At 43.1% G+C, this 26503-nt stretch overlaps 1 protein-coding gene and 1 pseudogene across 2 annotated transcripts in view; one reads left to right on the top strand and one right to left on the bottom strand.

Moving 5' to 3' along the window:
- USP31 (ubiquitin specific peptidase 31) overlaps positions 1-26503 on the top strand; it is an 83470-nt gene that overhangs the window by 40676 nt on the left and 16291 nt on the right. For both annotated transcript variants that reach the window (XM_002698023.4, XM_024985423.2), the window contains exons 3-13: positions 773-861; positions 951-1043; positions 1715-1850; positions 4126-4270; positions 9892-10069; positions 13331-13442; positions 14046-14140; positions 15513-15590; positions 16169-16298; positions 22617-22736; positions 25165-25390. In XM_002698023.4, the coding sequence (XP_002698069.2) occupies positions 773-861; positions 951-1043; positions 1715-1850; positions 4126-4270; positions 9892-10069; positions 13331-13442; positions 14046-14140; positions 15513-15590; positions 16169-16298; positions 22617-22736; positions 25165-25390 (1402 nt within the window). The remainder of the gene's footprint in view (positions 1-772; positions 862-950; positions 1044-1714; positions 1851-4125; positions 4271-9891; positions 10070-13330; positions 13443-14045; positions 14141-15512; positions 15591-16168; positions 16299-22616; positions 22737-25164; positions 25391-26503) is intronic.
- LOC107131817 (T-complex protein 1 subunit zeta-like) lies at positions 17188-21295 on the bottom strand (annotated as a pseudogene).

Below are 26503 nucleotides of genomic sequence, written 5' to 3'. Positions count from 1 at the left end.
AATATGACAGACAAAATGGTTTATGTAATGGAAATAAAGTGAAAGTGTTGTTCTCCTCTCATAGCTTTAAAAAACTTTTGATAATTCTATTCTGTACCTCAAATTTTAAATTTCTAGTTTTGGTGAGCTGTCAGATCATTCTGATTCAAGGGCCTTTGTCCCTGAACATTCTGTACTGCCGTATGACTGTGCGCTTGTGGCTGCCTCTCCCTCCAGACAGAGACGCACCCAAGATCAGGCGCTGTGTCTTACCTCTCTTTGTATCCTTATGCCTTTTGCAGCGCTCTCTGCACGTGGTACCCGATGCTCAGTAACTAACTGTGGTGGCGGGGAGGGGGATGAAAAGCTTAGGTAAAATGTGAGTAGAATGATTAGGCCTAAGTAGGCAGCAGAGCTAATAGGTGCTAGAGAGCAAATTCCCTTTAGGCAGGAATTGGTACTTTTGAATGGTTGAGATTATTCCCTGGATGAGGTTGGAGGGAGCCTGTTGAGTGCTGGAGGAGGATTGCAGCGCTCGGGGGGAAGGACTGCCCAAGGGCCTGGATGGTGTGGCGAGACGGACAAGTGCTGTGTCTGGGAGAGCCTTGTGAGGCCATGAGTCCATGTGACCCACGTCCTGGCAGCTGTGTTCTGGTTCCTTGAGCAGATGCCTTTCCCTGAAACATCTGGATCTGATGCAGATCTGGTAAAGGAGGTCTGGGACATTTGTGACATCATCAGTCAAGACCTGGGGCTTCTAGTCTGTGAAGTTGTACTTTATTTTTTTTTTTAGCCACCATCAGAGACTGATATGATGCCTGAGGGACCATCTTTTCCTGTCTGTAGCACTTTTGTACAAGAACTTTTTCAAGCCCAATACAGGTATGAGCAAATTAAATTTCCCTTATGTTGTCTGCTTATATAGTTCGAGGTGATCTTAATGGGAGTGTCTTACATTCTTACTTTTGAAGATCTTCTTTGACGTGTCCTCATTGTCAGAAGCAGAGCAACACTTTTGATCCTTTCCTCTGCATTTCTTTGCCAATTCCTCTACCCCACACAAGGTAAGAACAGAGTTAATCAAATTAAAACTGTGTTCCTATATGTTCCTTTTCTTCCGTAGCCGCCTCTATTGGGGCTTCTTATGTATTTAGACAAGTAATAGCATTAGTGATAAATTGAATACAGGCATTATTAAGGCCTTGCAGAAATTTATAAATGCCAGTCTGAGCCAGTAGGGTCGACAGGTACACGGGACAGGCAAGTCTTTTTGGTTGGTCTGGTTGTACTCTGTTCAGCTGGTCGTCCACCTATAGTATGGGAGCTGGAGAAGGTTGTCGAGTGCCTCCTAGAGCCTCTAGAGACCTTGCGTTACACTTTTAAATTAGCTGTTTTATTTGAACTGTTCCTCAAAATTTCTAGGAGTTAGGCTGTTTTAAAGAAACCGCAAAGCACAGGACCAAGTATTGGTACGCTGTATGGTTGTTTTATAAATACTGCCCTTTCCAAAGCATTCTTTGGTGCTCTCACAGGAGTCTGTGGGCACACGTCCATCTCCTCCACCATTGTGAGCCAGTTCTCTCGAGTTATTGATTATCGCTGGATAGTTCTGCATAGGTCCAGCTGAAGGTGTGGGTTTGCTTTAGTGTTGTTGATTTTATGTCAAAGTTGTTTTGCTCGTTCATTTTAGTTGAAGTAAGCGACTAATAAGAAGATCTGACTTTGATCTGCACAGGCCTCTCTATGTCACCGTAGTGTATCAGGGGAAATGCTCTCACTGCATGCGGGTTGGCGTGGCCGTGCCTCTGTCTGGGACTGTCGCCAGACTTCGGGAAGCAGTGTCCGTGGAAACAAAGATCCCCACTGATCAGGTAATAAGCTTGCTAAGGCCGATGACATACGAGCCACAAAAATGTTGCTTTCTCTTCTTCTGGAACTTTTTTTTTAACAGTTCTCAGTCAAACATGATTGGATAGAAATTTAAAACTATGTTGCTTCTACTGTTAAAGGAAAGATAAAAACATCAAGATCCAAAGGAGAAAAATACACACAAAAACTTTTAATTCTTCATTTAATTGTGTATATATATATTTAAAAGGAAAAGCTGTGACTTTACACCAAGACCTTCTTTCAGCTTTGTTTATAGAGTATAATTAATTAAACCACCACCACCTTAAATCATTCTGTGGATGCTCATGTGGGCCACAGGAAGAGCATCCTGTGGTATTTGAAGGTCAGAGAGGCTTAGAAAACCCAGCCAGTTGTTCTTGAAAATTCCTTCCCATTATGGTGAAAAGAATGAGCCTATTGCTAGTACTGTACGTACAGGGGTCAGTGTGGTTTATTTTCTGATTAGAGTGTTTTACCTTGTTTAGATAAGAGAAAGGAAAGTTGTAACCCCCTCCAACCCCCCACCTTTCTTTTTTGAGTGAATATTTGATACACAGTTGTATTGACCCAGAATAATTTGGCCTGTTTGTGACTTGACATACTTTTACATACCTCTTTTACTCAATTCACTGTTAAGAGTTTTATTGGGGTAAAAAATTCCCTATTTAATATTTACCAAGGAAAGATGATTCAGTGGCTGAATGGCTTTTCGCTAGATAACTTCTGAATGCTGCTATGTAATCATGTAAATAATGAAGGTGTTTTGTATTTTGGCCTCCTGTGACCTCATCTGGGAAGTATTGCAGTAAAACAGATACCACCAGCAGTGTTGCCCTGATGCAGCAAGTATTTCATATTTTCATAGGCCAAGTCCTCGAAGATTGATAAAATGTTCGTGATTTTCCTTACTTTGAAATGCTCGTTCATTCTTTCTTTTTGTTGTAAATTCAAGATGAGGGGAGAGAGAGAGAGGGAGGCTTCGGTGTGTGTCTGAGGCTAATCTGGTTGTATCTTTAAAGCCTCCAGTGCTGTCTAGCTCTTTTTGCATTGTTTAAGTGGGTGATATAATTACAGATTTGTTTTGACCTCAGCTTGCTGGAGAAAGTGAAGTGTACTTGCGTGTTCACCTGCAGGAAGACAGTGTGTTCATTAAAATCGTTAGAAGAAAAATGCGAGAGGACTGTTTTTCCTGGATTGTGGACTATGCCACCAAGCCCTTTTCACCTCACTGACTCCTAGTATATTTGTGATAGTAGAGGGGGCCTTAGGAGCCCAGTCCAACCTCCTCATCTGAAGGAGGCCCAGAGAAACCATGTGACTTGTTCAGGGTCACGGGGCTGGTTGGTGGCAGGCCGGAACTGAAACCTCTTGAGGCCTGGCCCAGTACTTTTTCACTGGACGGGGCTGCTGAGCATGTCATGAGGTCTCTACGTGTCTCCATTGTCTTTTTCCCCATCTTTTATTTTTCTTTTTTTATGAAGTAGTCAGCCATTTCAGAAGCTTAATAAAAGTTAGTAAAAGTGAAAGTACCTTGTATTAGGATCTTAGAACTAAGGCTTATTAACTTTAATACTGTGTTGTATATTCATTTATATTTTGTCTTGTGCATATACTTTATTTACTATTTTATGAAAATGGAACCGTGTACTCATACTTTTCTTTTCTGACTTTCACTATTTACTTAGGAGATCTTTCCATGTTAGTGCAAATATATGTAGCTTATTCTTTGAAAGAACTTTATAATTCCAGTAGAACTATAGTATAGTTAACTAGTTCCTTTTGTTGGGCATTTGAGTCGATTTACTTTTTTTTCCAATACAAATCTCCATGGTTATTTGACATTTTTTAATCTGAAAAGAAGAAAATTTAATGGTAGAAAATCTCAGAATCAGATGTAGACTCTTATTGCTATGAGGCTGGATAGTTGTATAACCTTAGGCAAGTCACTCCATCTCTCTTTAGTTTCTTCTCCCTGTGAAACAAGGGCTTTAGACTTTGTAAGCGCTGACTCTCTTCACCAAAGCTGGATTTAGTGCCCCAGCACTCTGAAATCAGTTTGTTGTTATAAAACCACAGAGGATATTGTGCTTCCAAGATTCTCTTATTAAAGGCAGATCGCCCGGGCGTGATGAGATGTTTCCAAGCCCTCAACTCCCCTGCAGGCCTGCTGATCTGGAGAAGTTCACAGCTGGATTAGGAGATCAATTCTTACTGACTTTCCAGTTACCCAACTATTTGCATTTTTCCCGTTTTTAGATTGTGTTAACAGAAATGTACTATGATGGGTTCCATCGTTCCTTTTGTGACACAGACGACCTGGAAACAGTCCATGAAAGTGACTGCATTTTTGCCTTTGAGACTCCAGAAATATTTAGGCCTGAAGGAATTCTCAGTCAAAGAGGTAAATGAGCATCTGTTTCCATAATACCACCTGGGTTTGCAGGTTTAACAACTGTCTACTCTTTTAGCTTATTGTATGATGGTATAATTTTTTGAAATTGTGGTGAAATACACTTAACATATCTTTTTATGATGGTATCCATTTTAGGTTACATATTTCCCTGGAAGAAGGTAATTCTTGAAAAGAACTTTGTTCCTGGCCTTAGGTTCTTCAGCTCCTAGGGCTTCTGTTCTTTTTACTCTACTCCAGTGGTTGTCAAGGCATCAGTGTCACCTGGGAACTGATGAGAAATGTAAATTCTTAGGTGCCCCTCCAGACCTACTGAGTGACAGACGCTGGGGGCAGAGCCCGGCAGTCAGTTAACAGGTGATTCTGGTGCAGGTGAGAGTTGGAGAGCTGCTGCTCTACCCAGTCTTACCAGTTTTTTGCACTGGTGATTTTTAGAACTAAACTCTCCTCTAGCCCCTACTTATCTTCTGGTTGCGTACCCTAACTTTCAGCGGCCCACTGGAATCTCTGCTTGGAGCCCACGGCCATCTCACACTGAGCATTTCTTTCTTGCTCCTCTTGGGTTTTTTCTGTGGAGTATCACTGTCCTCCTTCTCACCCAAGCTTGGCCCAAGCACTTTTCTCTTGGATTTTGACTTAAATTCATAACTGATCAAATACTCTGTAGTTTTCCTGTTCATTCTACTGCTGCTGACACAGTGTAGACCAGTCTCAACTGGGCTTTTCTAGAAATTTCTTTACCCCTGGGCTTTCTCCTGTTCAATTATTTCTTCACAGTGCTACCAGGCTTATTCTTACATAGAGTTCTGATCATGTTACATGCTTATTGATGTCCCAGTGGTTCCCCTTTGTCTGCAGTTAAATCTAAATACCTTGGAAGAATGCCTGGTCCCTTTTGTCTGCATTTAAATCTAAATATCTTGGATGAATGCTTTGCTTTTTTTCTAGCCTCTCTACTATTAGGTTGGTGCAACAGTAACCACAGTTTTTGCATTGTTGAAACTGGCCATTTGATAAATTGGAATACATTCTAAATAAATGTGGTGGTTACTTTATACATCATTTTAATATGTGTTTCTTGCTTTGTGTTTTTTTGTTTGCTGTTTATTTTATATTTATTTTAGACTATGGAAAGCATGTTAGACAAAAAGCAAATTTTAGCAATTTTCTTATTTGAGGTCAAAATGGGTTGTAAAGCAGCAGAGACAATTTGCAACACCAACAGCACATTTGGCCCAGGAACTGCTAACAAATGAATAGTGCAGTAGTGGTTCAAGGTGTTTCGCAAAGAGGATGAGAGCCTAGAAGATGAGCCTGGTGGTCAGCCATCGGAAGTTGACAGTGACGATTGAGAGCCATCATCAAAGCTGATCTTCTTACGACTACATGAGAAGTTGCTGAAGAACTCAGTGTTGACCATTCTATGGTCATTGAGCATATGAAGCAAATTGGAAAGGTGAAAAAGTGCAATAAGTGGGTACCTCATGAGCTGCCTGGAAATCAAAAACATCGTTTTGAAGTATTGTCTTCTCTTATTCTACACAGCAATAACGAGCCATTTCTTGATCAGATTGTGACTTACGACGAAAAGTGGATTGTAAATGACAGCTGGTGACGACCAGCCAGCTCAGTGGTTGGACTGAGAAGAAGCTCCAAAGCACTTCCCAAGGCCAAACTTGCTCCAAAAAAAGGTCATGGTCACTGTGTGGTGGTCTGCTGCCCATCTGAGCCACTTGAGCTTTTTGAATCCCGGCGAAACCAGTACATCTGAGAAGTATGCCCAGCAGTTGATGAAAGCTACAATCCCTGCAGCCAGTATTGGTCAACAGAAAGGGCCCAGTTCTTCTCCACAGCAACAACTGACCACACTTTGCACAACCAACGCTTCAAAAGTTGAACGAATTGGTCTACAAACTTTTGCCTCATCCACCACATTCACTTGACCTCTCGCCAACCAGCTACCACTCGACAAGCATCTCAACAGCTGTTTGCAGGGAAAATGCTTCCACAACCAACAGGATGCGGAAAATGCTTTCCAAGAGTTTTTATGCTACAAGAATAAACAAACTTATTTCTTGTTGGCAAAATGTGTTGATTATAATGGTTCCTATTTTGACTAATAAAGATATGTTTGAGCCTAGTTATAATGATTTAAAATTCATGCTGCTGTTGGCTGCTGCTGCTAAGTCACTTCAGTCATGTCCAACTCTGTGCGACCCCATAGACGGCAGCCCACCAGGCCCACTGGAGTGGGTTGCCATTTCCTCCTCCAGTGCATGAAAGTGAAAAGTGAAAGTGAAGTCGCTCAGTCATGCCCGACTCTTAGCGACCCCATGGACTGTAGCCTACCAGGCTTCTCCGTCCATGGGATCTGCCAGGCAAGAGTGCTGGAGTGGGTTGCCATTGCCTTCTTGCAAATTCATGCTACAAACCCTTAATTATGTTTGCACCAACCTAATATATTCCATCTTCTTTCCATGTACCCTATCCAGATTTACTCTTTATTTCTTGAACATGCCACATGCTTTTATACTTTCCCTCCTGTTTGCTCTGCTGAAAATTCATTTCTGCAGCTCTCATTAACACCTTCTCTGTCTCCCCTAAGCACACATTCCGATCTCCTCATCCCACTCGTCCTAAGCAGCCACTGTTCTGCTTTCTGTCTCTGTAGATTTTTTTAGTCTAGATGTTCATATGAGTGGAATCATGTAATACGTGGCCTTTTGTGACTTGTCTCTTTCACTTAGCATAATGTTTCCAGGTTCATCCATTATAGCATACATCAGTCCTTCAGTTCTTTTTATGACTGAATATTATTCTGTTATGTGTATATACCACATTTCCTCGATCCATTCGTCTGTCGATGGGCATTTGAATTTCCACCTTTTGTCTTTTATGAAGTAGTGCTGCTGTGACCGTTCGTGTACAAGTATTTGTTTGAATACCTATTTTCAGTTTTTTTGGGGGGGGTATATACCTAGAAGTGTAAATGCGGGGTCATATGATAATTCTGTGTTTAACTTTCTGAGAAATTGCCAGACGGTTTTTAATAGAAACTGCATCATTTTTTCCTTCCACCAGCAATATATGAAGGTTACAGTTTCTCCACATTCTTACCAATAGTTGTTATTTTAGCCATCCTGGTGAGTGTGAGGTGATACGTCATTGTGATTTTTTATTTGCATTTTCCTAATGATAAATGATGTTGGTCATCTTTTCATGCAGCGTTAGGCCATTTCTTCTTTAGAGAAATGTCTATTCAAGACCTTTCCCTCCTTTAAACTTGGCTTGCTTACCTTTTTGTTTTTGAGTTATGTGTTCTTTATGTTTGCTGGGTACTAGACCCTTGTCAGATACATGATGCAGATATTTCCTCCCATTCTGTGGGTTATCTTTTCACTTCCTTGATACTATCTTTTGAGGCATAAAAGTCCTTAATTTTGATGAAGTCTAGTTTTTCTTTTCCTTCTTTTGTTGCTTTTGCTTTTGATGTCGTTTCCAAGAATCCAACACTAAAGCCAAGACCATGAAGATTTATCTGTTTTCTTCTAAGAAAGTTTTAGCTCTTAGATTTACGTCTTAGATTCTTTTGAAGTTAATCTTTGTGTGTGGTGTGAAGTGCCATTCTTTTGCGTGTGAATGTTCAGTAGCTCCGGTACCATTTGTTGCAGAGATTTTTCTTTGCTGTTGAGCCGCCTTGGCGCCCCTGTTGGCGATTCTCTTGTTCCTCTTTTCTTTCAGCTCTGCTTCCACAGGTCTCTGGGGCCTTTAGTCTCTGAACCTGTGGTGATTCTGTATTGTGGGTTGCTCAGCTTTCCCCACTGCCAGCTTAGGATCCAGTTTTCTCTCTTTATTTTCAGGCATATGCTTTTTTTTTTTTTTAATTGTTTTCTAATTTTAATTGCATTATAGTAAAATGCTGAAAGCCTGTCCTCACTTCCCCAACCCCAGATTGGCTGACTGACTCCTGCTCTTCCGTGTTCCAGTGTGGCTTCTGCTAATCTCTGACACTAGCGTGTTGTGTGGAAATGCTGGTTTCTTCTCTGTCCTTCCTACCACACTGTGAAATTCTTTGTAGCTGGGACTGTATTTTGCTTCATCTTTCTGTACCGAGAAAGATGAGTATAATTCCTAATACATGGTCAGAGCCTATCCCCAAATCCCCCTTCATCTCCCAGTTGCTTAGGGTTAACACTGTTTCTATTTATAAGTGAATTTGGTGAGGTCCATGGTTATATAAGTGCCTTTGTTGGAAGAGTATAGCACTTAGTGAATTTGGTAAGCTTCTGCTCTTTACAAAGGCCTCATCAGTATTTCGTTGATGCCTGCGAGGCTATTCTTTTCCCCATTTTACAGGGGAGGGAGCTGAGACGTAGAGAGGTAAGGTCAGGGGCCCAGGTCACACAGCTGGTAATGGTGGGCCTAGACTTTGAATGTGGAGCTTGATTTTTCAGCAGCTGAGTGTTTCCTCTCATCTCATTAGGAATCCTGATCACTTTTAGCAGAATAGGTCTTCCCAACCTTACCTCTGCTAAGAACCTAGGAAATGAGCCCATTAATTGTCTCAAATTCAGTATTTTCTCATACCAAAGTTTAAAATGGTTATGAAGTGAAACCTGCTGCTCTTTTGTGATTTCTTTATGGTATTTAAGCTTAAAAGGTTTTCTTTCCTCTACTAGCTTGGTGAAGATTCAATTCTTCCTTATTTCTAGTTTCTATGTTCTCTAATTAATTTGGAATTTATTTTGGTATTAACTAGATTCAACAAATGCATAGTTAATACCAAAATAAATTTGTTGAATGCTTACTGCTGGGTATTTAGCTTATTGCTGGAGTTTTGCCATGAATACCTTTGTGTAAAGCAGCTTTTATTTTATTCTCCTTCTGGTAATACTGTTATTTCTTTGGTGTGGTGGCAGTGGAGGGCTTCTTTTCTCCAGTTGGTGTATCATTTCCTTAGGCTATCCTTCCAGAGGATTAAGGAAATGAGCAGTTATTGAGCTAAGTGTAAGACCTTGGCTAGATGCTAAATTCCTTAGCACCTCTGATTGACAGATAGCTCTGCCTTGTGGCATGTTCGAAGACCTGGATTTTGAAGACCTGCACAGGCCAGCACTGTGCCTGTCAAACATATATTTTTGTTCACTTTATTGTAGGTCAATCCAGTCTAGTTGATTAAAGTTCTATAATGGCTGTGAGCCTTAGACGCCTGGGTCTAAATCAAAGAAAAGGAACTACCTTTGGAATATTGAAGATTGTTCCACATATACTTGTCTTTATTAAAAAAAATTTGGTTGCTGGTTGTATGGACTCATTTTAAGTCTGTCCTGGAGGGTCATCCTGCAGACTTGCCATTCTAAAACCAATATTCACTGGAGTGAATCATTTTAATTTTCAGTTTTTAAGGTAGGTAAGGCTAGTTTAAATGATATAATGGATGCCAAGAATTTTTTTAAGGGCTGGATGAGTAATCTCAAAGTCAATCATTTGTTCCTCATTCAGTTGCAGTGTAAATAACATAATGACAACTTAACTTCTCTGATGCGTAAATTTTTTATAATGAAATAATAAAGACATTTGAAGAGATAAAGTAAGTTTTCATTTTATTTTAGGAATTCACTTAAACAACAACCTAAACCACTTGAAGTTTGGCTTGGATCACTGTAGACTGTCTTCTACACAAGCCGCAGCAAAGCAGGGGAAAGCGGACTTGCCCCCCTCAAGAGCAGGAAGCGACAAGATCGTTCTGTTAGTCTGTAACCGAGCCTGCACGGGGCAGCAAGGGAAAAGGTGACAAGCAACTTACTTTCCAATGAGTATTGAGACTTTAAAAGCCTAACATTTTCAAATATTTTATAAAGTAGGGATTAAAAAATCCTTACTCTTGAGTACTTAATTTTTGATTCTGATATTTTAGGAAGAGCATGTGTATAAGTTGACCTGATCTGAGGGGTTGACACGGGGAGAATATAAAATTAGGATGATAAGATCTGAGTTAGGATGGCTTTCAAGCTCACATAGTTTTCAGGGGCACATTTCTTATCTGTATTTTCAGCTCAAGATCCTCCTGGAGCTCTAGACTTCTAGACCTGTATCCAGCTACTTTCTTTACAGCTTAAAAAAAAATCTTAACCAAGCTGCTTGGATGGCATGTGCACCTCAGTCTTGTGTTCCAAGCTGAACTCATTGTCTTTGCCTATAAACCTGACCCCTCCCATCATTTCCTGTCTCGGCAAATGGCACCACTATTCATTCAGCTGTATTTAGTCAGACATTTGGAAGTTAGAAATCTCTGTTAAATCTGTTTCCCTCTCTAAGGATTTATGGGAGTTTTAGACTTGTCTTTTTAAAGTAACTTTATCACACTAGTAATGTAACTTGAGTAATAACAACATATGGATGTGTTTCAGGGAGGAAGGATACAGTGTTTCTAATATTAGAGTAGCATTTATATTAACCTTTTAAAATGTTGCTTTGAAATAAGTTTCTTATTTAAGAATGGAAAATAACATAAATGCAAAATGTGTTGATTTGTATATTTATGATGTTCATTAGCCAGTGTTTGTTGTGTGTTGGGCACTATTCTAAACACTAGGGGTACAGCAGGATCTGTGTTCTCTTGGTGCTTGCAACCTAGTTAGGACAGAGCCACTAAAGACAAGTAAGCATTTAATTTCAGACAGTCACTGTTACTTTGAAGATATTAAAACATGCTGGTATGATAGAATGCACTGGTGGGGGTCTGGCTGCTGCTGCTAAGTCGCTTCAGTCGTGTCCGACTCTGTGCGACCCCATAGACGGCAGCCCACCAGGCTCCCCCGTCCCTGGGATTCTCCAGGCAATAATACTGGAGTGGGCTGCCATTTCCTTCTCCAATGCATGAAAGTGAAAAGTGAAAGTGAAGTCACTCAGTCGTGTCCGACTCTTAGCCACCCCGTGGACTGCAGCCCACCAGGCTCCTCCGTCCATGGGATTTTCCAGGCAAGAGTACTGGAGTGGGGTGCCATCTGGCAAAACTACATTAATGAGGAAAGTGAGGGAGGGCCTCCCTGAGGAGGCGGTAGCTGGGCCAAGCCAAGTGAGAAGTTGTGAGCTATGTGAGCCTCTGGGGAAAGGATCGCATGAAGAGGGGACATTGAGTACAAAGGTGCTGAGATTATGGCTGAGTAATATTCCATTGTATGCATATACTACATCTTTATCCAGTCCATGGACATTTAAATTGCTTCCATTCTTGGCTATTGCAGATGTGCTGCAATGAATATTGGGGTGCATGCATCTTTTTGGATTAGGGTTTTCTCCAGGTATTACTGGCTGAAAGGGAAGGGGAGGAATAAATTGGGAGATTGGGATTGACATACACATACAACTATCAATATGTTTATAAAATAGATAGCTAATAAGGACCTACTGTGTAACACAGAGTTCTACTCAATACTCTAGCCTATGTGGGAAAAGGATTCAAAACCGAGTGGATATATGCATATGTAAAACTGACTCATTTTGCTGTACACCTGAAACACAACATTGTTAATTAACTATACTGGAATAAAAATTTTTTTGAAAAGATGCTGAGATTAGGAGGAGCTTGGCATGTTTAAGGACAGAAGGAAAGGCAGCTCATCAGATTTATATAAAATAAAGGACTTATGGAATCCCTTTCATGATGCTGGTCTCTTAAAAGTAGAGACATCGTCATATGAACAATATGGCTGCCGATTTACACATCATGCTTATAATGTATTTCACATCACAGTTGTTTTTAGGCAGGTAGGCTTACTGTTGAGTACTACTGTGAATAAACTGGTACTTGTTAGGAGCAGGTTTCTCAGTGACATTAGCACCTCTGCTTTGGCCTAAGTCAGGGTCAGTCTGTGTATTCATTTGTTCATTCATTCATTCAGCATCTACTGTTTTCTAGGCATCGGCTCTTTGGGCTAGTGAGATAAGTCAGTCATAGTGCCTGCTATCAGATAACACAGTCTGTTGGTGGAGGCAGAATAAGCAGGTGGTATTTGCAATGCAGTAGTGCCTGGAGAATCCCAGGGACGGGGAAGCCTGGTGGGCTGCCATCTATGGGGTCGCACAGAGTCGGACACGACTGAAGCGACTTAGCAGCAGCAGCAGCAGCAGCAGTGCTTGGTCCACAGAGCTCAGGGAATGCAGCCACAGGTGCCACTGAGTCCTTATATGGTTGAGTAGGAAATAGCTTAAGAGTGACAAGGCTTTTCCAGGCTGAGGGAATTGACTGCCTGTTCAGGGTGTGAATTGGATGCATTCAGGGCAACAGCAAGTAGATCAATGGCTGAGGCTTGGGTGAGAGTTAAGGCTAGACCAGTGCTCCCCACCGTGGCTGCATCTTAGAACTACCTGGGGGGGGGGTGCCCTAAAACAGTCTCAGTACTTAAACCACAGACCAGAGTGATTACAGCAGAATCTCATGGGCATCACTGTATTTTAAAGTTCCCTTGCTGATACCAGCCTGTACGCATGGCTGAGAACCACAGCTCTATCTCTCATTCTCTAACACCTGTGAGTTCAGCTTGGGATAGGAAACCTGGCAGGGGCCACGTGGCTTCTCCCCTTGACTAGAGCTGACTTTTAGTGTCACTTGCTTGCCAGTGTCTTCCTCGTCAGACCACCAGGATATGGCCGTCCCTGCTAGACCTCCCAGCCCTCTCTGTCTATTCCTCTGGCACCTAACCCCTTACGCGTTTGATCCATGTTATTTGCCAGACACACGTCCACACCCACCTGCCTTCCTCACTGTCTCCACTAATTCTGTCATCTTACTACCTAATATCATGGTACCATACTTTTTTGGAAGCATTTTGGTGTATAAGTTGTTAAATTTCATTTACAAATCTCAGTTTCTCTTCTGACTCTTTTCATCCACTTAAGAGTGTTAAATTTCCTATTTGCTTTCTTTTGAAAACTGCCCTAAAACTAATTGTGTTGTGATTCTATTTAAAAAGATCGTGAAAAAGGAGTTACAGTATTGAGAGAATTGTCATACTTTTTAAGGTGATGACAGTTGTTTATGTATGTCAGATTTGGACTTCCTTTTGTGCTGCACTTAGAGAAGACAATAGCATGGGACCTTCTGCAGAAGGAAATCTTGGAGAAGATGAAGTACTTCCTGAGGCCCACAGTTTGCATTCAGGTGTGTAAGCCTTTTGACACTCCAGAACAGCGTGTGTGTACCCCCTGCAGAAACAGTCACCACAGTGAGATGGGGAGTTCAGACCTTTGACCTTAGGGAAGACTAGCCACTGTGCTGGAGTGTTCGGGAGCCCCGGAGAAAAGCTCCTTAGCAGAATCTACATTCAGGTTTTCCAGACTGAGAACTTATCCCTCATTTTATGAAGGGAGCTGGCTCTTGCAAGGTTTTCTGTGAACTGCCGGGTATTCCTTTACGTTTGTCTAATAAAGTTTAGCACGTGATCCGCTTTTGTAGAGAGAGAGATTTTGTAGACAAACTATATATTTTCAAAATTTTGACTACTTTGTTAAGGTATCTGTGGAAAACTTAATGTTAAGCTAAAGCAGCATGTTACTTGTCTTGCATAACATTTGATATGTAAATTGCATTTGGGTCAGTCATATATAAAGTATGTTAGAGTGGCTCGGCAGCCTCACGGAATATCGCAGAGAAGTGTTTTGTAGAACAGTTTGCTTTCCCGCTAACCTGGTTGGGAAATGCCCCTGTGAATCGCATGCCCTGGAGGAGAAACCCAACCTGACTCGCCTTTGCCGTTTGATGCAGGTGTGTCCGTTCAGTTTGCGTGTGGTCAGTGTTGTGGGAATAACGTACTTGCTGCCCCAGGAGGAGCAACCTCTGTGCCACCCGACAGTAGAAAGGTAAAAAAAAAAAATTACCTTCTAGGATTTCAGGTATGCTTGTGTGTAAATTTCTAGTGATGTCTGATGTAATTTCCGTAGAAGAGTGGTAGGTTCTTCAGGCTCATTTAGAAAGTAAACCCTTACTTTACTTTTGATTCATATTTGAGTGGGATATGTCTTATGATCATTTTTAGAATCAGGAAAACCTAGAATACTTATGTTAGGAAACTAAATTGGTCTAAGTCTCAGGATGATAGATGAATTACACTTGCATATTCACCATGACTGAAGTTTTCCAAAGTAGAATTCTAATCATAACAGTTTCCTCCTTGAAATCCTTAAATGATAAGCCCAGTTTCTCTACAGTTTCAACCCTGACTGCTTCTGTTCTGTCAGGCCTCATCCTTCTCCCCACTGTCTCAGACCTTCGGCAGCATCAAAGTGCTGAGGGTTGATTGAACGTAACAGCACGGGTTTACATGCGCCTTCCCACATGCAGCCTCTCTGTTGATAATTCCTTCCCTTTGGCCTCTCTTCACACTGTCCCCTCCCCCTGTTTGCCCCCAGAATTAGTCTCTCCCCGTGCTACTTCTGTGCTTTCTATACACTTCTGTCCTCTTGCAACACTCTACTGTATTAATAAAATAATAGACATATGTGTACATAGACACACTACACATATATGGATACATATAAAACACAGTACTGCCTCTATTATAATGCCTTTTCCAATAAATATTGAAGTGCCTGCATTTCAGGATTCCAAAAAAGTATACAACATAGTTCTGTTCGAAAGGAATTCACTGTTTGGCTTTAGAAATTAGAGTTAATAGATTATATAATGATCTAAAACATTGCAAAAAATAAAAAGTACTTGAGAAGTAATATTGACTGTTAATGCTGAGTGTTTCAGAAGATGACTGAGGAGCCAAGGAGCTCAGGGGCAATAAATGAGGTAAAACTTGAGGGGTCCCTTGCAGGAAGGCACAGTTTACATCGGTGTGGGCACAGTCCCGGGACCAGCCACGGTGTATGGAGGGAGGTGGAGAGAGGCAGACTTGGTTCTCAAAGAGGTTGTTGTCTAGTCTCTGGTTTGATGAAAAATTAGACAAAAATTGGAAAGGTCATACCCTCTAAGAGTTACATGGATAACCCTTATAGTGTGGTACTAAATTTCTTGCCGTATCTTTATTTCCATGTTGAATATTTTAATTTAAGGATTTTTCAGTCCAGTTGTAGTCAGATCATTAAATATGAGGTTATAAAACCTTTTCTGATGGGAACCAATGACAAAGATTTTCAGCAATCACACTAATTTCAGACGGTTTGAATATTTAATTAAAATCATTTATTTAGAAAGTAATGTGTGACTCTCTTCTCTATCCTATAGGGCACTAAAATCTTGTGGACCAGGCGGTACTGCTCACGTGAAATTAGTAGTAGAATGGGACAAGGAGACAAAAGATTTGTAAGTATTTTCTGACTTAGTGTTTATATAGTCAGTTGTCTTGATGGTTATTTTAATAGCATACGTTTGAGCTTTCAAATTAGCTGAAACACAAACCTCTCTTTTCTTTAGCTAACTATCCAAGTGTGTTGCTAATCCTTTATTTAAGCAATGTGTTATTTCTCTCCTATACATTCTGTTGTCTGGATCCCCAAATCTTAGAACATTTATTTACTGCTAATGAGACAGAAGGTATATATTCAAATTACTTTGATTATTATTACAGGCCCATTAACTCTAGCAAGTTACACCAAAGGCATGCCCTTTAATACAAAAGGATAAGAATATATGAATTAATCAGCATAGTGTGTGGCCAGGCCCAGAAAAACCAACTGCAAATTATTTCTTGAAAATGATGTTTTAGATTGAGAACTTTTCAAGAACGTTTTGGATCCTAGAAGAGTTGGATTGCCCCTTTGCTCTCTTACATAGTGATCTTTTCAGTTTTGAGTTAGAGTCGTGCCGTGAAGCCGTTAATTTTGTTCTTGTGTCAGTTTCGCCTGACCGCCTGGCACATGCTCTTCCGCCCCTCATTGCAGTTTGTTTGTAAATACTGAGGATGAGTATATCCCTGATGCAGAGAGCGTCCGGCTGCAGAAGGAGCGTCACCACCAGCCTCAGACCTGCACTTTATCCCAGTGTTTCCAACTCTACACCAAAGAGGAGCGGGTAAGGGTGGGCAGCGTCCGTTGGGTGATGGGGGTAGTAGGGAGGCACCAGGGTGGGATGGCCCTGGAGAAGGACAGGTTACGCCCGAGAAGGCCTCAGGAAGTGGTTGCGTTTATGTAGGTTCTGCACATGTGATGTGCATCTTAGTGTTAATCCTTTTACGACTTTAACAAAAAGCAGTATAAATTTCTGGAATTTCTGGAAAAAAATGCTCTAGACACAAACCTTTGTATAGTTCTTTTTTTCCCTCCTCTTTAATGGTTAATGATTAAGTTATTTTTTTGTTTTAACTTTGACATTAAATTATTTTCCTTTGTAACTAGATCAGTGGTTCTCAACTTTTTGGTAGTGAGAACATAGATGCCAGGACTTATTAAAATTAATTAAAATTGAAAATTCATTTCACGGGCTCAGGAAACACTGTGGCTGGTTGCTCTTGCTTTGGACAGTGTAGATACAGATGTAAATCTGCACAGTGTAGAACAGCATGGTTTAGACCACTTAGCATGGTGCTTTGCAGGTTATAGGGATTCGGTAATTGAGAGAGTGGATGGGACCCTTGACTGTGTGTGTGTTTTCAACAGGAATATTTAATAGCAAGGTAGATAACATATGCTTATCTAACATTTTTATATAACTAAGTTAAGCTAAACATCCTGTTCATTGGATAAATATAGCCTGCTGTATGTGTGTATAATTCAGAGCAGTTTAAAATACACTGTAATTTCAAAACTTCAGAATTTGAATAGGTGCCGGTGTTGTCTTATTTTTTCAAATGAAAAAAGAAAATTCCTTTCATTTGAGGCTTGGATCAAAATTCCATACCTATATTCTTAGGATCACTCTATAGAGTCTTCATGATTCAGATGATATAAGGGAAGCTTCAGTTCTACTTTCCTTTTAGAGGAGACATCTCAGCTCTCATAAACTCATCAACCAGGAGAATGTTGGTGGCAGTTACAGTGCAGGAGTGATGAAGCTGATTCTTTACATAGCAGTCATCTCATATGCCTTCCATTGACTCGTCTGCGTTCAAGTCCGCACCCACAAACTGACCTGATTCTGAATATTCTGGTTGAACCTAAACTGGTGTTTCCTGAAGGTCAAAACCCAAGTTCTGAGCAGGAACCTCGTGAATAGTGAGCAATTCATCAGCAATACTTGGACTCCCGAGTTGGGCCCTGCCCCTTACACACTGGACTTGTACACAATCAAGGCTGTCATCTGCCATTGCCACGCCCGCTGCACCAGCACTGGGGGTGACACAGCCATCATCGACAGCCTTTGTAACAGCCCTCCAGCCATCTTTTATTGCCTCTTTGATTTGCATGAGTGTGTGCTTATTTTGTCCTTTGACCGGTAATGTCACAGATGTTGCATTTCTCAATAAAGGCGAACTTGTCTTCTCCCAGTGTGTAGTCATGGACAAGTTCAGCATGTCCCAAACAGTCAGGATTCAGGTCATCAAAAGAATTTAGAGCTACCCCACCACAGGCCAGAGTCAGCTTTTCCACCTTGCTCTTAGCTCTGTGCAAAGCTACTCGGCCTTCTTTTGCAAGAGCATTTAAGGCAAAGGAGTCAGTTCCCTTTTGATTAACAATAGTACACCCTTTAAGTCACAGCCACACTATTTTGTAAAGTTTTATTACTTTTAAAACTCCATCTTTAGTGAATTTTCTTTCAGCCTTTACTAATTTCTCTCTCCCCTGCACTCTTATTTTTAAAAAGCCAGAATTCACTTCTGATTTTTTGTATTCTAATGGCACATAGCATATAAGGATATATGCATCTTTTTCTTTTCTTTTTCCACGTCAGGATGGCATGTCCCATCGTCCAAAACAAGACCTCTGGTTAAGCTTACATAGTTTCAGGTTTATGTTTCATCTCCATGATCTCAACCATGAAGGGGTCACTGTGTTTATCTTTTTTGTTAATGACCAAGAGGAATCTACTGCTGCTTCTGTTAAAACATCAGCAAGTTTAGCATGAATCTTAGTATATAGAGATGTTTTGGCCGTGTCAGTGTTTCCCTGTCCATCTCTTTGTGTATTTTGATTCGTTGACAAAGCTAAAGTGCCTTTTCCTTTGCAGTTTTGTAAAAATCCTTCTGTTATTATTCTGGAATCAAAACCCTGTATTAAACACACAGTTAGAAAACTACCACTAACTTGGAGATCTTTAGTTAGGTGCGACTGTAGTTCATGATAAAGCAAATTTATGGAGGGATATTCTGGATCATTCATACCCTTTCATGCAGCTAATATAGTGTGCTGACTTTCTCAATACTTTTAAAAGGATACATAAATAGCCCTTTCAGTGTAGAGGAAAAGAACAGACATTACAGTAGCAGTCAGAACCAAGGAACTGAAGCACTCTTGCTGCTCACCATGCAACAGTGCTGTGTGGTTTTTAAGCCTTTTCAGGTTTAGACACCTTGAGAAACCTTGATGAGAGCACTTAGAGTTCATCTGATTTTGAGTTGATGTTTAGGATCATAATTCCAACTACTGATTGTTACTACTCATTCTTGCATGTAGGGAATCATGGAATTTCAGAGTTGGAGGGGACTTTAAAGCTTTTTTCTAATGATTGAGTTCTTCTGCTAATTTCAAATAGATGATTGTCCAGCTGCCGTTTGTCAGAGACACTATTTCTTTGGATATCTCTGATGGTGACTGATGTTACCTTGAAATACATCCTCAGTTGCTACAACGCACAGGCAAACTCTCAGGTCATTAAGAACAATTGAGAACGGGTCTTCGTTTTCTTCTACTTGTTTATCCTTCAGATGTTTGAAAATAGTTTTCATCTTCTTACTAAGCCTTTTCTCCTCCACTCAGTTAATAGCTAGTTCCTTTACTATTTTTTCATTAGACATATTAATCTTAGGCGTATATAAAACGATTGACATTGAACCTGACTGATTACATGCTCTGTGTAGCCCCTTATCCTATTTACCTTTTTTTGGGGGTGGGGGAGATGTTCAAAGCTTAAAGTCGGAGAAGGCAATGGCACCCCACTCCAGTACTCTTGCCTGGAACGTCCCATGGACGGAGGAGCCTGGTAGGCTGCAGTCCATGAGGTCGCTAAGAGTCGGACACGACTGAGTGACTTCACTTTCACTTTTCACTTTCATGCATTGGAGAAGGGAATGGCAACCCACTCCAGTGTTCTTGCCTGGAGAATCCCAGGGACAGAGGAGCCTGGTGGGAGGCCATCCATGGGGTCACACAGAGTCGGATTCGACTGAAGTGACGTAGCAGCAGCAAAGCTTAAAGTTGGGCAGATCTACTAGATGGGGACTTCCCTGGTGGCTCAGACGGTAAAGCATCTGTCTACAATGCGGGAGACCCGGGTTCAATCCCTGGGTTGGGAAGATCCCCTGGAGAATGAAATGGCAATCCATTCCAGTACTATTGCCTGGAAAATCCCATGGACAGAGGAGCCTGGTGGGCTATAGTCCATGGGGTCGCAAAGAGTTGGACATAACTTCACTTTCACTTTCACTAGATGACAACGAATTGAACCAAGTCTCCTGCATTGCAGGCGGATTCTTTACCAACTGAGCTATCAGGGAAGCCCAGATGACAACATTGGTATTCTACAAAACATCTCACTGATCTTGTAATCAGGATTTGTTCATTCAGTACCTGTTTGTTGAGTGCATACTATGTGCCAGGTCCTGTGGTTGGCCTGGGGTTATAGCAGGGACCAAGACAGACAGCATTTTTGCCCTCAGGCTGTTACAGTGTAGTGGGGATAAACAAGTAAATAAAGAAGCTAAGGCCGTGGGGTAGAAGAAAGGTTGAGAAACAGAAATGAGGCCGATGTGGTGGGGCATGGCAGGTAAGAGACTTTGTCCTGGTCGTAAAATAACCCTAGCAAGTACTGCAGGGTCCAGCACTTCCATAGAAGGCTTTCAATAAATATATCCTGCAATGAATGAGTGAGTGTTCCTTGGGAAGCTCAGTCATTGGGTCCAGAAATAACAGTTCAGATAGGAAAGAGGAGCAGGTCAAACTTAGGCTGCGTGGTGATAATTTTGGGGTCAGGCTGTCTGCAAGCTCAGTAGTGATGGTCAACAGCATTTGCGAATGTCAGTGCTGTTGGCCGCCTAAGGATGCTTTGGAAACAGTGTCCAGGTCTCAGGTGGTGACAGCCCTTCTCTCCTCATCACCTTGGATGTTCACTGTTAAGAGACTGACATCGAGGGGCACAGGCAGAGAGTGTGGATTGTGGATGGTGCATCTGGAAATCCTGGCACGGCTGAATGTGTTTTGACAAAGGAGACCTAAAGTGAAGATCTGATAGGTATTTTCATCCATTTCATCTTGTGGATGAGGATTTGGACTTCTTTTAACTAAAAAGCAGAATTAGAGACTGGAAATTGCAGGGAGAGTAATTTCATCTTAATCTGAGGACGAACTCTATAACAGACTGAAAGTGGAGCAGCTGCCTCCTGAGCCAGCGCCTTCCCTGCCAGGAGTTCGTGAGGCCGGCCGTGCTCCAGCTGTGCTCCATAGACCTGGCAGCTTTGTGGCAGTTTATGATGCGCTCAGTACAGGAACAGAGCGTTGCTGTAGAAACTATCAAAACTATTGGACATTGTCATGACGTTCTTGCTGTATCTTATAAAAGAGTATCTGTTCACGATGTGTTGAAAATGAAAAAACAAACAGCCTGCTTCTTTACCAGGAGTGCTGGGCTGGGTGGCCATGTACTTAGGTGGACAGTTTGCATGTTGCCAAGATGTGGACTTGTCAGATGACAGCATAGGTCCCTCCTGTCTAGCGTTCTCACTCAGCTCCAGCCACTCAGACGCCTGTCCCTCCACATCTTTCCTGCACACACAGCTGGGTCTTCCTCTCATGAAAGAAATCCCCTGACCTCTGCTTCCCCTTCAGGCTGTCCTGCCAGTCTTTCTCTTCTTTTCTGCCCAACTTGATCATTAGTGGTTTCAGCGCGTTCTCCTTCCTCCCTCCCAGATCCCTCGTCATCTCTCTGATTTGGCTTTCTGACAGCTGTCCAGGATTCTTTGGGCCCCTCCTGGGCTCAGTTCAGTGGCCTTTGCTCAGTCTGCATTCAGTTCTTTCCATGGGATGTGGTTCTGATAACCAGCCTGTTCTTGCCACTCTTAACTTGGTCTGCATGAAAGAAATGCTGCTGACTTGCCTGAGTTTCTGACTGTATCCTCAGCTTTCGGTGATTTCTCAATCTTTGTTTCCCTTAAAAATATGCATCGCCCCAGGTTCTGTCCTTGGCTTCTCTGACATCTCAGAGGGCATGGCTATCTGTTCTGTTCCCATGGCTGCCCTCACTTCATCATGTTAATGGTTCCAGATCTGAGGCATCTTCTGAAATCCAGAATGAAATTTAAAAAACCTCTCTCACCAGACATGTCCTGTTAGCACTTCTATGTCCCCTTCCTGAAATCCTTCCCTGCAGATGGGACACCCGGGATTTGAGGCCTCAGACTGGTGTTGAGAAAGATCTTGGTGGTAAGCAGGAGGGGGAGGATTGTCTGGAGCAGTTTGATGTTTGGGGGAGGAAGAACAATTAAGAGATAAGAGACTAGAGGAAGAAGGGATAAGAGTGAATGAGGACTTTGAATTAAGCTGGGTTGAGGGGGATGGAGAAGGAAGGAGACAGGTGTGAGGAATGTTAGAGGGGTGTTATCTTGGATGGACGAGTGGAGGAAGAGGGAAGGATTTGAGGCTTTGGGATGACTCCTGTGTTCTGCTCTTAACAGGTGGTAGTGATATTTGCTGGGGTAGGACACACAGGAGGAGAAAGGGGAACTGTATTGACAGAAAGGTGACGAGTTTGGGAGTATGACGAGCTTCTGTGACATTTAACATCTTTCTATAGGATTTACCTCATTGGTCGTTCCTTTTTGAGAGAGTCTATTCAGAAATCATTGGAAAAGACCCTGGTGCTGGGAAAGATTGAAGGTAAAAGGAGAACAGGGCAACAGAGGATGAGATGGCTACATAGCATCACCGACTCAATGGACCTGAGTTTGAGCAAACTCCGGGAGCTGGTGAAGGACAGGGAACCCTGGCGTGCTGCAGTCCATGGGGCCACAGAGTCGGACACAACTTAGCGAGTGAACAACAACAGCAGCAGCAGCTATTCAGCCAGTGTTTGGGTGCCAACCGTAGCCCTTTGATTGTGTTTTTCCATTGACTCCCATTAAACGTAGTTTGTAGAGGGATTCAGAGTTGTGCCATGCCTTGGCCCAGAAGTGAGGAGACAAGGCTTTCTCCTCTAGGGGTCCTGCTTAAATGTCGCTAACAGCGTCGTGCTCCTTGTTTCCAGCTCGCCCCTGACGACGCCTGGCGGTGCCCGCACTGTAAGCAGCTGCAACAAGGCAGCATTACATTGAGCCTCTGGACTCTGCCCGACGTGCTGATTATCCATCTGAAGAGATTTCGACAGGTAAGGAGAGCCTCTGGCCCAGGGAAGAGCGCTGTGACCAGGTGTCTTACGCCTCCTACTGGCGGGCTGTTGGGGATGGTTCTCTGGTGTCCCCGTGAGAGCCCACGATCTTGTGTTGTTACAGACCCACATTTTCCCTGTGTTTGGGGCCCTGTTTTGTTCTTTCCCAAAGCAAAGTTCAAGTGTCCTGTGACCTTTGAATCCCAACCATTTTAGTTCATACGGCAGATATTTTACTTTGTTCCTGAGGATTTGCTTTAGATTTGTAAATGTTGTGCTCATGTAAGTGTGCCTTGGGATTAAAAAAAAATTGAGCTCCTCTCTGGGGGCGGGAAGAATTCTTTTTCTACCTAAATTAATAACGGGTGTTGTCCTGCTTCCAAGGAGCTGTTGTACAGTTGGGGAGATGAGTCATACATGTATACGAAGAAAATCTGCTTTGCATTGTATGGCTTTGTGAGTCAGTTTTCCCAAAAAGGCTGTCTGTTCCTGAGGTTAGAGCTGTCCTGGGCGGCCCCCTTGTAAGGGAGGTAAATGAAAGGTAGATGCTGGAGGAGTCTCTGAGCCTGGCTGCAAGAACGTGTGGATCTGAAAGATCAGCAGGAGGCCTGCAGCAGGTGAGGGAGGGGCACGCACATAGTGCCTGGACACAGCGGGTGCAGAGCAGGGCAGGGGGCTGAGAGCCGAGGCCAGTGTGGCTGGAGGTCCGGGGGGTCAGGGAGAAAGGCGAGAGTTGAAGTAGAAGAGGCCGGCTGTGGCTGGCCATCCAAGCCTGGTAGGCAGAGTGGGGTTCTGAACCACTGAAGCAACATGACCAAAGGCGTGATTTGAAGAGAGGCTACAAGGATGCAGACAGGGAGGTCTGAAGGAGGCCGTTTATCCAGGGCAGGCCCGGCTGATGGCTGGCATTGGAGTTGCGGCAGCGGAGGTGGAGAGACCCGGATAGATTGGGAGATGGCTAAGATTCGCTGATGAAGTGAAGATGTTGGGGGCGCACACAAGGTCGCCGGGGCGGGGCTTAGTGCATGGAGGTTTGGAGTCCAGCCCCTGTGCTAGTGAGGAGTGAGCATTTGCCTTGAGTGTCCCAGCTGCACGCCTCCATTGGGGTCTGCGGGTGGACGGCCTGTTGAGGGTTTGCCCAGCCCTCTGTCTCTTTCCACACACACAGACTGATGTCCTTTGCTTTCTGTTTCTTTTGAAGACATATAGTCACGCCTCCAGCGCCCCAGCTCAAAACTGTAGTGTCATCTTTGGCTATTCTTTCTTGTCTCTAACACCTGGGCTTGGTTGTCCTCCCCACTTCCTTCTGGATGTGTCCTCTTCTCCCCATTCTTGCTGTCATCCTGCCAGTTCCAACTTTCTGCTCCTTCCCAGCAGGTTGCAGTTGCGGTGTCTTTTTATTGGTTTTGTAACCTACGCTGCTCTTCCCTCTGGAGCACATTTTGGGCACTACTTCATGGCAGCTCTGATGACATCATGTCCTGCCTCAGAGCGTCCCCTTGACTTCCCCCAAGCTTCCTCCCCAAGCTTCCCCCTTGACTACAGAGCAGGATCCAGGTTCTTTAGCCTGATCCTGCAGGACCGCCTGCCTTTCTCTTAGAAACTTTTTTTTTCCCTTAGAATTGGCATTATCTATACCTGATTCATTTTTTTAAAGCCCCCATAGACACAGGAGGGCTTCCCTTATGGCTCAATTGGTAAAGAATCCGCCTGCAATGTGGAAGACCTGGGTTTGATCCCTGGGTTGGGAAGATCCCCTGGAGAAGGGAAAGGCTACCCACTCCAATATTCTGGCCTGGAGAATTCCATGGACATGACTGAGTGACTTTCACTATAGACACAGGAAACATTCAGTAGATATCTTTCATCTGATGGCAAGATTTCCAGGTTGCCTAAGGTTGTCAGCTCAGTGAATGTAGCAAGCTGAGTCACTGTTAACTTTGAATGTACTTCCTGGAGGAAGGGCCGGGAAGAGGCCCTGTTCCGTGAGTTTGGTGCCAACACCATGCTGTCCCTTGACATATGTTGTTACTCCATTCCTTTTCATGCCTCTGGATGAACCACCGGAAATTGTCATTTTGCACGTTAAAAACTTTTATTAGGTAAGGACCAGAAAGCTCATTATCCTCTTACATGTAGTTAATCGTGGGTTCCATTTTTGGTGATATTAAAACCCTCCAGGTATTGGGTTGGCCAGAAAGTTCGTTCAGGTTAGTCTATGGCATCTTACGGGAAAATGTGAATGAACTTTTTGGCCAACCCCAGTAGTTAACAGTATTAATCTGTTCCCTGTGTCGTATGTCTTTGGAAACATCAGATAGGAAACTCAAACCTACTTTAGCCAATAGAGTCTGCCTTTCACGCTGAACTGGCCTACCCTCTGCTCGCATGAATGTGCCATCAGGACTTGTTTTTCTTCTTGCAACAGGAAGGAGACAAGCGTATGAAACTTCAGAACATGGTCAAGTTCCCTTTGACCGGCCTGGACATGACACCTCACGTGGTTAAGCGAAGCCAGAGCAGCTGGAGTCTGCCATCCCACTGGTCTCCATGGAGACGGCCCTACGGACTCGGGAGGGACCCTGAGGACTACATCTATGACCTGTATGCCGTGTGCAATCATCATGGCACCATGCAAGGGGGGCACTACACAGGTCTGCAGCGCGAGAGGCCGGGCGCCTGTGCTGACGATCCCCCCGACGTGTTGTGCTTGCGACAGGGTGGCTGTGCTTTAGAACCTTGCTTTCTCTTCCAGCGGGAAGTGTGCCGACCACGAGGGCAGCTTTCACCTTCCAGCTCTCTGTTCCCTGGCCTCATCTGGTCAGGCTCTGACCCGAGCAGGGAGAGTGGTGGCCTGTGCAGAGGGGTGGCCTCATTTGGCTCACCCAGGACTTGCCTTCTTGACCTCACCTGCACAGCCCCATTTAAGGTTCTGCTCTGCTTCCTTCAGGGCCTAGCATCTCCCTGATTTGGAGTGGTTGTGGACCACTTTTTTTTAATAGTGTCTTTAAAGTGACTTGTAAGGGGTTTTCTTTTTGCTTTGTGTTCAAATTAATTTTTTTGATTTGTCAAAGCAGTAGTGCTCGTCTTGAAATTTAGAGACTAGAAAGAGGCAAAAAGAATAGTACCATCAACCCATGAGGATGCCGCTCCAAAATAATCCCTGAGATTATTACTCAGAAAATGGTGGTGGGAGTTCCCTGGAGTCCAGAGATCAAGACTTTGCACTTCCACTGTAGGGGGTGAGAGTTCAGTCCCTGGTTGGGGAACTAAGAGCCCACATCTCTGTGGCATGGCCAAAAACTTTAAAAGAAAAAAAAAAATTTTTAGAAACTGTGATAAATAACACACAACAGAATTTTCCTTTTTAACTATTTTTAAGAATACGGTTCTGGAGAAGGCAATGGCACCCCACTCCAGTACTCTTGCCTGGAAAATCCCATGGACGGCAGAGCCTGGTAGGCTGCAGTCCATGGGGTCGCTAAGAGTCGGACTCGACTGAGCGACTTCACTTTCACTTTTCACTTTCCTGCATTGGAGAAGGAAATGGCAACCCCCTCCAGTGTTCTTGCCTGGAGAATCCCAGGGACGGGGGAGCCTGGTGGGCTGCCGTCTATGGGGTCGCACAGAGTCGGACATGACTGAAGTGACTTAGCAGCAAGCATACAGTTCAGCGTCATTAAGTTCATTCATATCTTCGTGCAGTCATGACCACTGTCCATCTCGAGTTTCTTTCATCTTCCCAAATTGAAACCCTGCATCCATTA

Source organism: Bos taurus, chromosome 25 (genome assembly GCF_002263795.3).
Source record: "Bos taurus isolate L1 Dominette 01449 registration number 42190680 breed Hereford chromosome 25, ARS-UCD2.0, whole genome shotgun sequence".
Classification (NCBI taxonomy): domain Eukaryota; kingdom Metazoa; phylum Chordata; class Mammalia; order Artiodactyla; family Bovidae; genus Bos; species Bos taurus.
Note: the sequence above shows the minus strand (reverse complement) of the source record. Positions and strands in the feature narration are given on the sequence as shown.